Source organism: Nerophis ophidion, linkage group LG09 (assembly GCF_033978795.1).
Source record: "Nerophis ophidion isolate RoL-2023_Sa linkage group LG09, RoL_Noph_v1.0, whole genome shotgun sequence".
In the NCBI taxonomy this organism is placed as follows: Eukaryota; Metazoa; Chordata; class Actinopteri; order Syngnathiformes; family Syngnathidae; genus Nerophis; species Nerophis ophidion.
This window is the reverse complement of record NC_084619.1, coordinates 49,349,725-49,367,954: the sequence shown is the minus strand read 5'-3', so window position 1 is coordinate 49,367,954 and position 18,230 is coordinate 49,349,725. Positions and strand designations below refer to the sequence as shown.

Here is an 18,230-nt window from a genome sequence, read left to right as displayed (position 1 = left end):
TACGGCTTGGGAAATTGTGTTAGATGTAAATATATACGGAATATAATGATTTGCAAATCTTTTTCAACCCATATTCAGGTGAATGCAGTACAAAGACAAGATATTTGATGTCCAAACTCATAAACTTTTATTTTTTTTGCAAATGATTGACTTAGAATTTCATGGCTGCAACACGTGCCAAAGTAGTTGGGAAAGGGAATGTTCACCACTGTGTTACATCATCTTTTCTTTTAACAACACTCAATAAACGTTTGGGAACTGAGGAAACTAATTGTTGAAGCTTTGAAAGTGGAATTCTTTCCCATTCTTGTTTTATGTAAAGCTTTAGTCGTTCAACAATCCGGGGTCTCCGCTGTCGCATTTTACGCTTCAAAATGCGCCGCACATTTTCGATGGAAGACCGGTCTGGACTGCAGGCGGGCCAGGAAAGTATTCACACTCTTTTACGAAACCACGCTGTTGTAACACGTGCCTTGGCATTGTCTTGCTGAAATAAACAGTGGCGTCCATGATAAAGTTGCTTGGATGACAACATATGTTGCTCCAAAACCTGTATGGACCTTTCAGCATTAATGGTTCCTTCCCAGATGTTTAAGTTACCCATGCCTTGGGCACTAATACATCCCCATACCATCACAGATGCTAGCTTTTGAACTTCGCGCCTATAACAATCTGGATGGTCATTTTCCTCTTTGTTTCGGAGGACACCACATCCACAGTTTCCAAATATAATTTGAAATGTGGACTCGTCAGACCACAGAACACCTTTCCACTTTACATCAGTCCATCTTAGAAGAGCTCGGGCCCAGCGAAGCCAGCGGCGTTCCTTGCTGTTGTTGATAAATGGGTTTTGCTTTGCATAGCAGAGTTTTTTTGCACTTACAGACGTAGCAACCAACTGTAGTAACTGACAGTGGTTTTATGAAGTGTTACTGAGCCCATGCGGTGATATTCTTTACACACTGATGTCGGTTTTTGATGCAGTACCGCCTGAGGGATCAACGGCCCGTAATATCATTGCTTACGTGCAGTGATTTCTCAAGATTCTCTGAACCTTTAGATTATTTTACAGACCGTAGATGGTAAAATCCCTAAATTCCTTGCAACAGCTCGTTGAGAAATGTTGTTCTAAAACTGTTCGACAATTTGCTTACAAATTGGTCACCCTCGCCCCATCCTTGTTTGTAAATTACTTAGCATTTCATGGAAGCTGCTTTTATACCCAATCATGGCACCCACCTGTTCCCAATTAGCCTGCACACCTGTGGGTTGTTCCAAATAAGTGTTTGATGAGAATTTCTCAACTTTATCAGTATTTATTGCCACCTTTCCCAACTTCTATGTCACGTGTTGCTGGCATCAAATTCTAAAGTTAATGATTATTTGCAACAAAAAAAAAGTTTATCATATTTATACATACATAGAAATATATATATATATATATATATATATATATAATTTATTTAAAAAAAATATATATATATAAACATATATACATACCGTATATTACCAAGTAAACGCCCTTGGGCAAATAACCGCCCATGGCCTAATAGCCGCCCGGGGTCTGAGCCCATTTTGTGAATTAAACGCCTCTTCCTAATAATAGCCCATGTATAGCGGTAAACCACAACTGAGGGACGGGAATACTTTAAGGGGGAAGAAGAACAGAAAGTTTGATTTAAAGTTCAAGCTAGCGGTTGTTAAGTATGCGGAGAAGAATTCTGGTTTAGCAGCGGCCAGGCAGTTTAACGTTGACCCAAAGCGTGTACGCGAATGGAAACAAAAAAAGGGAGAACTACTATCTCAGTCGGCAATCAATGGAAAACGGGCTCGCTTATCTGGCGGAGGTAGGAAGAAAGTGAGCGACGAGCTTGATGCTAATTTGTGTCAGTGGATACATCACGTTCGTGGACTGAACCACCGTGTGTCCCGCAAAATGATCCGCATTAAGGCCAAGGAGTTGTATGCCATTGCGAGTGACACGAGAGACACCGGGTTGGTGTTTGGCGCAACGAGTGGCTGGCTTAATCGATTCCTGCGTCGGAACAACTTTACCCTCAGGAGGAGAACAACTGTTGCACAGAAGGACGCTCCCGCCGAGAAGATTGTCAACATCCTCGTTTTCTCTACTAAACAGATAGAGGCCAAGAAAATCCAGCCCAAGAATAACATCGCCAAGGATGTAACAGCCATCTAGTTTGACATGGTTGGTTTTAGTACGGTCAATGAGAGGGGCGCCCGCTCCATCTGCCTCAAAACCACCGGCCACGAGAAGGCACGCGTCACGGTGGCTATTACAGCCAAAGCAGACGGAACAAAGCTGAAGCCTTACATTGTGTTTAAAGGTGCTGTCCGTGATGTAAAGGCTATGCAGAGCATCCCCGGGGTGATCATAGCTTCTTCCAAGAATGGCTGGTTTAATGATGACCTGACAAAGGAGGCTCCAGAGGGCAGTGGGGAAATTTCACTTTGGGCCGAGGCCACTTGCATGGGACGCGTACCGATGCCATATCAGCGAGGCCACGAAGGCAGAGCTCAAAAGGGGCTACAACTTTACAATGGCTGTTATATCTGGAGGTTGCACAAAGTACCTGCAGGCCCCCGATGTTGAGTGGAATGGCCCTTTCAAAGCACAGCTCTGTGACTACTATGATAACTGGGTGGCTGGGATAACTGGGTGGCTGGTGATAAAGACAAGACCTACACCAAGTCAGGGAACCTGAGAGCCCTCCTGTTTGACTGGGTCCTGGGAACCTGGGATGCTCTAGATCGGGACACACTGATCAACTCATTCAAGGTAGGCTGGCTGGCTGTGTGTGTATGTGTGTGTGTGTTGCAAACAGCAGCCATAGCTGATTGTTGCTTTCTGGTATCCTACAAGGTGTGTGGGCTGACGGTGGCAGCTGATGGGAGTGAGGACCAGCTCATTTACTGCCTCAAGGAGGGACAGCCATGTCAGGCAGACAGAGATATGCTGTTGAGGGCTAGACAGCAGGGTGCTGCTGTGGTTCAGAAAGAGGAGGAGAGTGATGAGGAACAGCAGTTCCTCAATGAACTTGTGATTGAAGAGGAGGATGATGATGAGGGGGGTGAGGGAGAGGAGGGGGATGAAGAGGAGGATGAGGAGGAACAGGATGATGAGTGGGTTTGAGTAGCTTTTGGGGTTGCGTTTGCTGCAGTATTATTGTTTTGTTGGTTTTATGGAGTACTTGGTACCATAATTTTATTTTTCCTGTATGCTGCTTTATTTAAAACTTGGAATATTGTAGCCTTTATTTTATTTAAGTGAGACTATTATTGTTCTGTTTTGATGGTGGGTTTTATTCTTGAGTACTTGGTACCATGATTTTATTTTTCTCGGTAGGATGCTTTATTTAAAAACTTTATTTATTTTCAGTATTGGTATTCTATTTGACAATTGTTGCACTACTGCCATGTTGAGGCCTTGTTGATATCTTGTCTTTTGATAGTCTTGTTTTTTTGTTTGTATGTTTACAATAGCGTTTACATTTAAAGTTTTTTATACGAAAAAAAATACTGGACAGTAACCATTGTAACCAAATAATGGCCTGGTGCAAACTGATGCAAAAATAAATAAAAGCCTTGTACAAATAACCACCTGCTTCTTTTAAATGCCAGTCTCCAAAAATGATTTTGTGAAATAAACACCCAGGCTACTATTTGGTAATATACGGTATATAGTTCCATGCATCCCTGACTCTTCCTGGCTACATTATACACATGCTAGAACCAAACCCCCCCCCTCCGTGCGTCAGTTGAGGTGGGCAGGATTGGGGGGGGCGGGGTTTGGTGCTATGTTGTCTTACAGTGCGGATGTTCTCCCGAAATGTGTTTGTCATTTGTCATTCTTGTTTGTTGTGGGTTCACAGTGTGGCACATATTAGTAAGAGTGTTAAAGTTGTTTATATTACAACCCTTAGTGTAACCTGTATGGCTGTTGGACAAGTATGCCTTGCAGGTACATGCGTGAGTTGACAAGAGCTGCGTATAGAATGCGACCGGCCGACAAGCAGATAGCATTGTGTAAAAGCGGCCGCGACAACATGTTAAAGAGGAAGTTAAAAGCATTACCATCACGGCACGCACGCACTCAATATTGTAGACCGGGTGAAGACCGGCCCCCGAGGGATTCCCGGGAGAGGCACCAAAGTCTAGAAATCTCCCGAAATAATCGGAGGGGTCGTTGATTATGCAGCTGAGACATATCAGTGACCAAAGAGCCGCATGCGGCTCCGGAGATGGGGGCTGCTGACCCCTGCTATAATGTAATCAAATAATCACAGTTTCTTAATCCAGCAGAGAAAAATAGCTTGTGTAAAATGGCTCAAAGTTACTACTAAATCTGAGACAACACAGGTGATGAAATATTCCTATTATAAAACTGGTGAAAATATTTTATTATAATATTTAAATGACAAAAAAATGCATATAAAATCTTGAGTCATAGCCTCGAAATCAAGATTCACTGGAGTCTGACATTCCTCATTTATATTGTAACTACACTGAGGCACTGTTGGGGACATACATGTCTTCTGGAGGACACTTTGATTAGAGTTTTTTATCAGTTTTGATCAGTTTTTTAGTTGGACTTAGAAGAGGGATCCTCCAGCTCTACAAGTAGATCTCCTTCACCTACCGTCTCACCTGGCTTACAATGGACAGACTTTACCTGTAGGATCACAAAAGTGGACAACAGTTTAGCAAACAAATAAAACAAGATCTTTATATGCACTAATAATAATCTCCAGGTCAGTCAGCGATTAATATAATAATTAAATAGTTACACTGACCTTTGCTGGCTTGACGGCAGTCATACTGTTCTGCATTTTCATAGCTTCAATCACACAGATCTCCTGGCCTTCTGCAACCTGCACAACCACAAAAACAGAACATGTGAACCAAGCAAAATTTATCTAACAATTGTGATACAGATCTGATTGGCGGGTGGGGCGGCTCTGTATCTGCCTACTGAGTGCACATATTTTACCGTATCTCCAGGCTTAACAGAAACTGTGACCACCGTGCCAGGCATTGGTGAACGCAGGATGCTGCTGGTGTCTTCTGGAACTTTCTCTGGCATGTAAGAGTTAAACTCTGCAGCCAATTTGGAGAGAATGCGAAGTGTAAACTACAAAAAAACAAGGAGTACAACGCAGTGTGAGAAAGGAACAATGTTTCTTGAACTGCATTTATGCTTACATGATAATTATAAATCCTGCCTCTCATGTGTATTTTTTTAACCTGCTTTAGGATTATGATTAAATATTAATCTTAAAAAGAAGATATGAACATCCCATAAACCGACATCCAAGTGAGAACGGACATTGACAGTAAGTGATTGTTTTATTATGTTGATAGTTTGTGTTTCTTTTTTAGCACTTAGCAATAGTACTACTTGCTGGATCTGCTTATCACTCAGCTTCTAAAACATGTTGCTCATCCTCTTTATATCCAGGCTAAAAAATGTTATATATAATATATAAATATCAATCATCATTTGTTTTCTCACATTAAGTCTGCCTTTAGTAGTTGTTGCTAAAGAAAATAGCCAACGTTGAGTTGTGTCTGTGACAGTAATGCGCCACTGTTTACTTGAAACGACCAAATACGTAAATATTACATGTTATTATGAATGTGCCTGTTACTACATTACACACATATATATATACATATACATATATATATATATATATATATATATATAAATAAAACATTAATGGATGTTTTCAAAGCCCTGTATAGGCTTAATAGGGCGAGTCCCAGTACCTTGTACTTGTCGTATATTACAAATTAGAATGCATCAAAAAAGAAAAACATGCGTGTTCTTATCTCACATAAGGATTGTGAATGATAGACACAATTCCCCCCAAAAATGCACTTCCCCTTTAAAACACTTCAAATATCTTAAACACAATATAATTGTAACATTAAACTTCAATGGGTATACTCAAATTCCAATGTTACTTTGACTATGTTGAAGTTCACCTTTTCTGACTTATAAAATGTTAGAAAGTTGGATACTCGTTTAAATTTTTTTACCCGTAAATCCATACACTATTTATTAAGTTTATAATCTACCCTTTGTCTGAAAAATACTTTAGGAAAAAGTAGGTGTGATGGGTTTTATTTACAATCTAAAAGGAACAACTCTACAAATTGTTTGCAGACGTAAAATTTAAACTTTGAATATTATGGTATTTAATAAGGGATGCATTAGCATTAGTACTGTATGAGAAATGTACTTTGTAGACTACCAAGATTGACACAGTGTTCCAGAAAACAAGTAAGTCACATTCCAAATTCCAAAATCTGACTAATGTGTTGCAGCACTTCTTGATCTCAAGACAACTCAATGTACTCCGACTCTACCAACCCATGAATAAATGTCATCTTAACCAGAATTATCCAAGCAGCTTTACCGATGTGCCCAGATATTGCAGAACAATCTGTCCTGAAGCATCCCGGGAGAGACACTAAAACAAAAGAACAAAATATTAAATGTTTGTAAACAGATGTAACAACTAGACATGCATTGTTGTTCAACCTTAGGAATGATAGAATCACCAGTCATGGAGGACGTTCATTCAGTTGATTAATTTTGTAGAAATCAATAACATACAGTACATGACACAAAACTACAGTCATTTCAAATGCCCACTTTGTGGCTTTGAGAAACACCAAAATAAATCAATAAAATTAATTGTGGTAGTCAGAAATATTTTCAGTTTTAGATTAGGCCGATTGAAAAAAATAATGGAATTATGCAAACACTACAACCATTGGGGTCGTTAGGTCTATTTTGGTGAGGCTTAAGAAAATTTTTGCTCCCCTAAATAAAAATATTTTGGTGTGATTTTTTTCCATTTTAAAATATTTATTTACTTTACAAAAAAGTGCACAAAAACTCAATAAAAATATACAGGAATATAAGTTTAAATAAATAATTATATGACCTGTCGTTATTCACAATGATTACAAATCATTTGAAGACCCTCTGTCAGCGCTTATTATCCAGTCCAATCCATTACATCAGGATTATACTAAAAAATCCAGTCCTACCTTGGCAAGGTAGAGCCAGACCGCAGTCGCACATCCTGCAGTGTTTGTGGAAGTAAACTCGGAAGTAGACATGCTTTAATTGTAGTCTCCTCGGTGCTGGCGCATTAGTTGCAATTTAAAGAATTGGACACATGTGGTCTAAATGCCTTAAATGGCCATTACATTGATAACAGGAAACTAAAAATATTGCTTTTCAACCATTTCAATTTCTTCAGTATTTGCTGTGTAATTCCATTACAGTACCAACAATATCTTCCCCTCTGCAACAATCTTGCAATTGCAAACAATTTGAATCCAAGAGGTTGTGTACAGACAACATATCTTTGGGTGGACATCCAGCCCCTGTTTTCCAGGCAAGAAATTTACTTTCCACAACAACCTCCTCTGTTTACAGGTCAAGTTGGTTTACACTGCAATCATCTGTGCAACCTATCCCTGTTTGCCAGTTGCCTGCTAGCATTTTCATGCAACAACACTGTTCTCATGTTTTTGGGCCATCTCATGCTTACTAAAGATGTATTCAGTTTTAAGGAATTCTATTACAGTGCCAAAAAGTTGTGAGCGAAAAAATCTTGCCAGAGACATGGATTTAGCGAGTGACAAACATTACTCTTCATCAATCTTGTTCCAAATTTCTCTGATTGCAGTTGTCAGATGAGGTTTGCAGGTTGGAGTCTTGTCATGGACAATTTTGTCCAATTTCCACCACAGATTTTCAATTAGAATGAGATCCGGACTATTTGCAGGCCAAATCATGACTTATGAATCTTTCTTCAAGGAACGGTTTCAAATGTTTTGCTTTATTTTTAGGTTAAATTATGATGATGTTTTTGCTCTACGTCAAGATGCATTATCATCTTGAAAAACGATATTATCATCCCCAAACATCCTTTCGATAGATGGAATAAGAAAAGTGTCCAAAACGTCAATGTAAACTTGTGCATTTATTGAAAAATTGAAATGACAGCCATTTCTCCAGTGCCTTTTACCTGACACGAAGTTCTATATCATCAATGACTGGAAATATGCATGTTTTCTTTAGGCAGTCGTCTTCATATATCTCATAGGAATGGCACCATTCAAAAGTTCCAGCATCATCACCTTGCCCAATGCAGATTTGCGATTTATTACTATTTTACTATTATTATTATTGAATATGACTTTCATCCAGTCATGCATAGTCTCGATTACTTTTCCTCAGGCCATTGTAACCTTGTTTTTTTCTGTGTAGATTTGAATGACATCTTTCCTTTAGTTTTTCTGTATTCAAATCTCATTTCTTTTAGACCTTTTCTAACGGTTCGGTCACAGTCTTTAGCTATATGCACATGGACACAAGTATTTGGATTAAAAGACTAACCGGAATAAAAATGCTTCACGTAAACACAGCATTCGAAATATTTTCACCCGATCACTCACGTTCGGTTCAACATTTAATTCGGATCGAAACAGGTGGTTTATGCCGATTGTCATTCAGATTGGAGTGCATGAAAACAAGTCTTCTGAAATTCGGGTTGAATACTGGGTATGCCTTTGACGTCAGCAAAAATTTTTGTGGTGGAGGCGGGGACTACATTTAATAGTCTCGGAATGAAGCGATTGTCTTACTCTTGCTGCTGTCTCCTAACCATTAGAGAAGTAAAGACGTGGCGTTATATGCTTTTGAGATTGTTGCTCTAAAACCAAGACCGGCAAAAACAAAATGTATGGTCTGGAGTTATCATGTGTCGATATAACAATAAAAGGAGGAATCCAGCTGTCGTCTGTTATGGAATTACAGCTACTTCAAGTGCTAACTGGTAGCCGCAAGCACGTACAGAGAATGTTGTAACATTCCATACATATCACAACATGAAGGGCACAGAACAGCTACACATCAAAAAGAAAGATAAAACAAAAGTAGTGAAAAGAAGGAAAAGTTAATAAATAACGTGACAAAGTCGGACAAGCAAAAATGCACAAAGTCGTGTTTGTTTACAGCGGTAGTCAAAGCTTCTTCGTCTTCAGCACCTGCAGTGAGCAAACTCATCCAAAAGATGGCTCCATAGCACGAACAATAACACACCTTTTCCGATTTGAGGTGTGATGCATGAAAATGCACATAATAATCGGATATTTTTTTCAGGGTCCATGTACACAGGAACATCGTAATCCCATTTATGATCAGATTAAATACATTTTGCCTATGTTCACGTGGCTAGTGACTCCAGTTTACACCCATTTGTTCCTCATATGTTTTGTTAAAAATGTCTTTTTTCGAGGTATATTGTTTTAAGTTTTCTGTCTTGACACTGATGTATTTCTTGGTCAACTGTTATGCTTGCCTTTTACAACCCTCCCATGTTGTTTGTTTTTGGTCTAGATTTTGACACAGCTGACTGAACAATAAACATCTTTTGCAACATTGCATGATAATTTACCTTTGTTTCAATTGACATCTCTCGTGTTTGATTCATGTCAATCCATCTGGTGCAACAGCTCTCCAAGGTGAGAGCATTCCTTTTTAAATGCAGACTAATTAACAGTTTTAATCTAATGCAGATGTTGGCTTTGAAAATTAAAATTTACAAGGTAATTTTTTATATTTTTTTCTCTAAATTGTGGGATTCTATAATTGTTTCACTCTGCTAAATCAAAAAATGAAACTGTAACTGACTACAACAATTTATATTATTGATTTATTTTAACGTTTTTTTAAAGCCAAAAACATTAACATTAATTCTGCTGTGTCTGTTATCGGCTTTTTTTCAACAAAATTAATCAACTGGAAGAGCATCCTCAAAGAATTCTGATTTGATTTTTTTTGCCTGGGGTTGTAGATGACCACAGTCTTTCACCAAGAATTCTCCAATTATTTGACAGTACGTGAAAAACATAATAATAATAGTTCAAATGTATTACCACCTGCACAATCTGCTGATTTGAATTAAAAATCTGCCATGACAAAGATAATGCGTAATAAACTGATAGTGTCAATCTGTGTAATACCTGCAACATTCTGTGTATGCCGTTGATGGTGAGTGGTAACAGTGGAGAAGCCAAGTTCCACTGTCCCTGGACATCCACACGTACTCCATCCACCTGCACCTATAAAAAAAGAAGCTAATTGTGATACTGTTGTAAATTACGCAGTGACAACAATGGTGGTGATGAAGGTATTTGGTGATTAATGCTTCAAGTTATACCATTGCAAATAATGTTCGTGAACAGTGTATGTAGAGAGAGAATCATTCAAAAAGGCAGAAAAAGAATCATGAAATAAAGGTTATGAATTGATTTGTGTATAAGGTCAGATTTTTCTGCAGGTTTGGACACATGCCAGAAGAAATTTTGGTCCACACACCAACAAGAATAATCTTTCAACTAGGGATGGTCCAATACTAGCCAAATTTTGCTGGACTAGATATCGATTTAAAATATCCCAGCAGGCACAACACACTGAAACAACGTTGAGAACAAGTTGAATTATGTCCTAACGTTGAGCAACTCAAACTTAACTTTGTAATGACATGCTTTTTGACTACGTTTAACCAATGTTGCTTTCTGATGTTGATTTGACAATTGAAGTTTAGTCATTTTCTAACTAACAACATAGGTCTAACGTTTTTGTTTTTTTAATTCATTTATTTCAGGCAATGACATGAAAAAAAGTAGAAGGTAGACAACATGAATGATATAATTTAATATGATGCAAAAGGTAATGTACATTATGTAAGCATGAAGCATGAAGCAATGTTAGACATCAATTTACAAAAGCAACTATTTGTTAAATTGTTTCGAAATCAGTTTTAAAGTTCATGTATGTACTGTATAACTAATGTTGTATCAAGGTCTTGTGAATGCTGGTATATAACCTTTTGTTCAGAAAAACCAAACTAAATAAATGCTCAATTAACGTTGCGCGACATTCCATAAACAGTGTTGCATAAACGGTGTTGCATTATGTTTACTAGTTCTAATTGCAAAGGGCTTCATACCCCTTATGAAACAAGGTCAAATGTTACATTATTTCAGAACCTTTGACATATATCAGTAACCTATCATTTCAAACAGGAACATTTTCAATCAAAATGAAAATAGCAAAAGTTGCACCAATTCTTAAGACTGGAGACAAACGCCAATTCCAGACATGTTTCTTTACTTCCACAGTTTTCTAAAATTATTGAAATGTTTTTTAATAACAGATTGGTCACATTCATAAACAAAAGTGGAACACTTAGGGATAACCAATACAGAGCAAACATCTCAACATCCATGGCATTAATGAAAATAACAGAGAAAATAACCAAAGCAACAGATGGTAAACAGTGTGCAGCAACAGTATTTATGAATCCAACTAAAGTATTTGACACAATGAATCATAATTAATCAACAAAGTAGAATAATATGGCATCAGAGGATTGCTAAGAAGCTATTTAAGAAACAGGAACACATATGTGAAGTTAGGTGAAAGAATGTCAACAGAACTAAACATATCTTGTGGTATACCACAAGGATCAGTACTGGGACCAAACTTCAATTCAATTCAATCTATATGTACACAATAGTTGTAAAGTTACAAATGATTTAAAGTTAGTATTATTTGCGGATGGCACAAGTGTGTTTTGTTCAGAAGAAAATACTCCGGAGCTAATACAAATAAAGGAAATAAACAAATTAAACAGATGGTTTGATAAAAACAGACTAATGCTTTTTGGTAACAGTAGAAGACAAAGTCAAACAAATACAAATAGACACAGCAGATATTGAAAGACTGAAATAAATCAAATTTTGGGGTGTAATAATGGACAATAAAATTAACTGGAAATCGCATATAAGAAATATACAACACAAGGTGGCAAGGAATTTCTGAACCAAAAATCACTGCACACTTTTTACTGCTCGCTAGTGTTACCATATTTGAATTATTATGTAGAAATGATTACTAAAGTAAACGTCATTCACTAAACATGCTACAAAAAAGATCAGTTAAATAAAACATAATGTGGGTTTTGGAAAACATACAAACCTCCAAAATACTGGAACTCAATGATTTGGTACATTTGCAAACAGCTAAAATTATGCATAACTATAACCTCCTACCCAATATCAATATTTCTTTTTTTTTTTTTTTTTTAAAGGAACAATATAACCTCAGAGGAAAATCTAATCAAACATTTGTATGCACATACAACCCGTAAGACCTTTAGCATATCAATATGTGGAATTATATTATGGAACAGATTATGCAAAGATGTCAATGTACTGATATGATCTAGTTTGAGAGGCTGTTCCAACTACAAGTGTTTACAAAGTACAAGGAAGAATAATTGTTCTTTGTTGTTATAATAGACAATAAAATTAACTTCCTACAAGTGTTTACAAAGTACAAGGAAGAAGAATCTTGGTAAATATCTTGAATTTTGTTGAAAATGTGGTATTATTCACCTCATATATGAATCATGATTGGCTAAACTGGTGTATTCATTGGTGTAAATGTTGTTACATTTACAAGATCAGAACAGGAAGTGAACAAATATGTTAATAATTGCCATGAATTATAAAAGGAGAGGATTGAATCAGCTTTGCTTCTTCCTACTCCTTTTCAAACATGTTGTATATAGAAATGAATATATGTAAATAATTATTTGATGTATCACATTTATATTTATAAAATTTATATGTTTGAAAATAATCATAACCGTAACCATTAACTCTGTCATCTGGCTTCTAGGTAATCTTCTTGCAGGAGACTCATCTTAAACCTGATCACTTGAGGCTGAGGAGAGGATGGAGAGGACGGACTTACCACTCTTCATTTTCTGAAAAATCGAAGGGAGCTGCTATTTTGCTAAACAAAACTGTTCCTTTTGTACACTCAAATAGTATTTTTGATCCCAATGTAAGGTATGTTATCGTCACTGGCCTGAATTCCAACACCCCATTAGCCCTCGTAAATGTTTATGCTGTCAACTTTTCTGAATCTCCCTGACTTGGAGGAATTCAAGTACCTTGGGGTCTTGTTCACGAGTGAGGCAAGAGTGGATCGTGATGCGGACCCAGCATCGATCCGTCATGGAGCTGAGCAGGAAGGTCAAGCTCTAAATATACCGGTCGATATACGTTCCCATCCTAATCTACGGTCATGAGTTTTGGGTTGTGACTCAAAGGACAGGATCACGTGCACAGCGGACAAAATGTGTTTCCTAGTCGGGTGACGGGGCTCCTTTAGAGATAGGGTGAAAAGCTTTGTCATTTGGGGGGAGCTCAGAGCAAGGCTGCTGTGGAGGTGTTTAGTGCGTGGCAGGTATAAGGCCCCGAAGAAGACCCAGGACACGTTGGAAAGACTATGTCACCGATCTGGCCTGGGAAAACTTGGGAGGAGCGGGACAAAGTAGCAGGGGAGAGGGAAGTCTGGCCTTCTCTGCTTTGGCTGCTGCCCCCCAAGACCCGACTCCGGCTAAGTATAAGAAGATCGATGGATGGAACAATATTCTAAAAATTAGGCTGCTAAAGTTACAATATGCTTACCGTATATATGTCTCCTGATTTATTAACTTCCAGGTCATGCCATCGGTCTCCGAGCTGTGCACAAAGTTCCCAACAGGTACACTCCACTGGTATTGAGGGCACTCTGCAATTAAAACACATTTATCTTTTAAGAAAACTCAGTCAAGCATTAGAGTTTTAACGAGGAGTCCAATTTCCTTTTTAGCATCTTCCATACTGCGTTTTTTGTTTTGAGTTTCGTGGCCTGTCACTACCGTAAAAAGCAGTCCATTTCATTTACACATGCAGTTTGGGCAATGTGTCAGCAACTTAAGGGTTCCAGGTTTGATTCCAGCTCAGTTCATCCTAGTCACGGCTGTTGCATCTAAAGCCAGACACTTGACACACCTCGCTCCCAGTGGAACTGACATTGGTGTAATAATGTGTAGGACTCCCTTAAAATAGATTTAAAATCTCAATGGGACTTTCCTGGGTAAATAAATGTGAAACAAAAAAGCGTTGCCAGATATTTCAGGAATTTTAAGTGATTTTTGCACGGCAGTTAGGTTCACTGTGTTAAATGATTTAATCAAACTGATATGTTATTCATGGATTAATGCCCAAAATTACAGCCCTAATTGAAATACAGCTGAGCAAAGGTGTAAAAATAAACAACAAACCATCCAAGAAATATAGCAAGATTACCACAACTGAAGCACTCAAGACTTCCAAGAAAAGACTCACGCCTTACCAACCCGCCTGAAGATATACACAAGAAAAGTAGAGATCAGGAGAATACACGCGATGTTCTCCAAGAACACAGCTATAATCTCGTAAAAGAGGCCTCATACACCACCAACACCCAGTGGCAGGCACATTTACAATCCCTGGAATAAATTATGGATTCATCAGTCTGGGAGGATGTTTATTCAGTTGCTTAATTTTAGAGAAAAAAAAAAAAACAATGACAGACATGACACAAAAGTATAATAATTTCAAACGGCAACTTTCTGGCTTTAAGAAACACTTGAAGAAATCAACTAAATAAATTTTTTAGTTGATTTTTTAGATCCAGTAGACTTTTAGCAAATTATGGAATCACTCAATTCTGAATAAAAACTAAGTAATTTGTTGAACCGCCTCTGGCTTTTATAACAGCTAGCCGTCTCTGAGACATAGACTTACAAGTGACAAAACAGTACTCTTCATTAATCTTTTTCCAATGTTCTCTGATTGCAATTGTCAGATGAGCTTTGCAGGTTGGAGTCTTATCATGGCCAATTTTCTCCAATTTCAACCACAGATTTTCAATTGGATTCTGATCCGGACTATTTTTAGGCCAAACCATGACTTATGTATCTTTCTTCAAGGAAAGGTTTCAAAGTTGTTGCTCCATTGTTAGGTTAAATTATGATGATTTCATCATCCCCAAACATTATTTCCATTGATTAAATGAGAAAAGTGTATTTATTGACGATGTAACGTCAGCCATCTCCTGACATGCAGCTCTATATAATCAATTACTGTATACAAGCGCATATTTTCTTTAGGCAGTCTTCATAAATCTCATTGGATGGGCACCAAGTAAAAGTTGCAGAGTCTTCACCTCGCCAAATGATGATTCAAATGAAAAACCAAAAAACTCAGTGTGGAAGACGCTAATGTTACAAATGTTGTTAGGCTGTTGGATACTCTTATTAAACAAAGCCAACGTGTCAAATCATAAGGTTCATGCATTTGGCTGTGAGCCTGCACACGGCTTTGGATGCTTCTGAAAGCTGTTTTGGAGTCTTTTTTAACAGAGGGGCAACGGCAACAGATCTACTGTACATACTGTATGTTGTTATTCTCGTACTACGTACGACATCTTGATGACCTCCTCCTCCCCCTTTGTTGAGCCGACTCAGGCAAGACTGCTGCCTGAAGTTGTACCTAATGTTGTGACCGATGAATTTAAGAAGTTTATTTTAGACCATGTCTGACAAAAAATAAACAGCATGTCACACATGCAAAAAAATAATGCACTTTTGAAGCAAGTTTTTTCAGGCAAAGTGTATTAGTTTGCTATTACTGAAAACGGCTATACCATGTTTCCAATGTATATGTACTGTATGCTTGATTACCTCGCACAAAATACTGCTGTCTTTCATTCGCACTCTAGCCTTTGCTGCTAACATTTATTTTTTCCACAGTTTTCTTTGAAGCGATGCAAATGCTTACCGCGTTTTTGGCGAGTGGTGCGTCCCAATGCCGCACAACACATCATGTTTACACAGCGAAAATTCTTCAATTAAAATAAATATCTAATGAAAAAGTGCAGTTTCGCTTAGCGGTGGCTTCAAACTGGTGTCCAACATGGCGCACTGTATTCATGAGAGGGGCTTTTGACCAATCATTTAGGAGATCGTGAGAAACTGAGTTGTTCATACTCTCTCTCGGCTCTGGATGGAACTACATTACAGAAAATAGTAAGAGGGCATTAGCAAGAAATTAACAAGTAAATTGATAAGGAATTATTATTAAACTACTAATCTATACATTTCAATTTAAAGATTATGTTGTCATTGTTAAACTGGCAATAGCACTCACAATAAATAAATTGATAAATGTTCCGTTAATTCATGTGTTAATTAAAACTTTAAACTTGACAAACAAGTCAATGGCGTTTTAGAATCGTGTTTTTATCATCTTCGTCTTTTAGTAAAGGTAATACCGTTTTTATCTTTTAACCTTTTTGAACAAGTCGTGCATGCTTTTATTTCAAGTCGCCTGGACTACTGCAATGCACTTTATGCTGGCTTTAGCCAAAAAGCTCTCTCCCGGTTGCAGTTAGTCCACAACGCGGCAGCACGACTTTTAACAGGGGCCAGGAAACGCCAGCATATAACCCCAATTCTTCAGAGTTTGCACTGTTACCTGTTCAGTTTATCTCCGACCTCATCCAAATTTACACTCCTGCGCGCGCTCTGAGGTCCGAGAGCCAGCTCCAGCTCGTGGTGCCCAAGACCAGACTTAAAACCAGGGGAGACAGGGCCTTTTCTGTGGTCGGCCCTAAGCTCTGGAACACTCTGCCCCTCCATGTTCAAACTGCTTCCACAGTGGAGTGATTTAAGTCTCGTCTTAAGACCCACTTTTATTCTTTGGCTTTTAACACTACGTGAGTTGTGTGGTCCTCTGTCCTCAAGTTGTCCTCTGTGTTTTTTATACATTTTGATTGCTATTTTACTGTTTTAATTGCTTTTACCCTTAAATTTTGTTTTTAATCATATTCGTTTTTATATTGGTTTTATATTTATTTATTTATTGTTTTTATTCAGTCATTGGTGGAGCATAATATTATTTTTAATATGGTTTTGAACATGGCTGTGCAGCACTTTGGAAACGTTCTTGTTGTTTAAATGTGCTATATAAATAAAGTGGATTGGATTGGATTGGTCAGTATGGGCCGATCTCACTCATGGTATCTGAATCGGGAGCATAAAACCTAGATTTTTTTTTCAAAAATTGCTCAGTTAAAATTTAAATTGAAATATTCCAGAATTATACTTGGAAACGTATCAGAAAGTGTTGTCCCTATGCAATATTTGCTAGGAACGAGATTTGACCGAACAAAGAGCTTTCCATCATGGACATCTTCTAAAAAGTCATTGACCCCATTTAATATAAACATGTATACGTAAGGACTTACTTTTTTGAAAATAAAGGCTGTGTGCGTTCTTTCAATAGCTTAATAATAGTCATTCATACATTTTTATCCAACTATATAAAATATACTGAATGTCCTCACCTCAAGTTACCAATAATCTTTTGGGAAGAGAGCTGGGCTGTGATATACAGTGCTGCTGCAGAGGCTATCAACTCTTGCTGTTCTTCCACCTGAAGTTGGTGACCTTTAAATCCATCAGGGTAAACCTCTGGAAGGAAGTTGGTGCTAATGTCACCGGAAATAAAACGAGGGTGCGTGATTATTTCTCTCAAAAGCGGAATGTTGTGGGTCACACCTGAAAGCAAAACCACACTTCATTATAATAACAAAAAAGAAACTATTTCATGCTCCAAATGAAAAATCAATTAGCTGTACCCCTGATGACATAGTTATCCAGCGCATCCTCCATCTTGGCAAGGGCTTCTGCTCTTGTAGCTCCATAGGTTATCAACTTGAAAAAGATAAACAAATAACCCCATGGATGCTTTTCATTATCGACTATGTCATTATGACTTATGGGGTGGAACATTTTTGTTTAACAGTTGACTAACCTTGGAAATCATGGGATCATAATAAATGCTGATGTCGCTTCCCTCTTGGATGCCACTGTCCACCCGGACCTAGCAAAAGCACACAGAAAACAGTATATTAAAAAGGATATTATTAGAGTAAGGATTCAATGTTTCAAATGTTGTGTAAGACAGAATTTTTATTCAATGCTTACATTGTTGAGCTTGACTGGCTCATTGTATTGGGATAACCTTCCAATGGAGGGAAGACCAAATGACTTGAAAGGGTCCTAAGAGATGAAAATAATGAAGAGATGGAGAAGTGCAACTCATCTTAAGGAAGTAGACCACACTGTATCCACTAGACATCCTCCAATCAATTGTCCATACTGAACTATATACAGTTATAAACAGTGGAACCTCTATTTACGAACGTAATTGTTTATTGAACATGTTTCGCAAACAGA

At 37.8% G+C, this 18,230-nt stretch overlaps 1 protein-coding gene across 1 annotated transcript in view; it reads right to left on the bottom strand.

Moving 5' to 3' along the window:
• Positions 1–4,394: 4,394 nt before the first annotated feature.
• Positions 4,395–18,230, bottom strand: part of pcca (propionyl-CoA carboxylase subunit alpha) — a 42,189-nt gene continuing 28,353 nt past the window's right edge. Inside the window, exons 14-23 of the mRNA XM_061911132.1 lie at positions 17,979–18,053; positions 17,806–17,874; positions 17,630–17,705; positions 17,336–17,549; positions 13,591–13,693; positions 10,069–10,167; positions 6,441–6,494; positions 5,009–5,149; positions 4,812–4,889; positions 4,395–4,690 (exon numbers count right to left, since the gene is read on the bottom strand). Coding sequence (XP_061767116.1) covers positions 4,601–4,690; positions 4,812–4,889; positions 5,009–5,149; positions 6,441–6,494; positions 10,069–10,167; positions 13,591–13,693; positions 17,336–17,549; positions 17,630–17,705; positions 17,806–17,874; positions 17,979–18,053 — 999 coding nt within the window. The 3' untranslated portion in view covers positions 4,395–4,600. The remainder of the gene's footprint in view (positions 4,691–4,811; positions 4,890–5,008; positions 5,150–6,440; positions 6,495–10,068; positions 10,168–13,590; positions 13,694–17,335; positions 17,550–17,629; positions 17,706–17,805; positions 17,875–17,978; positions 18,054–18,230) is intronic.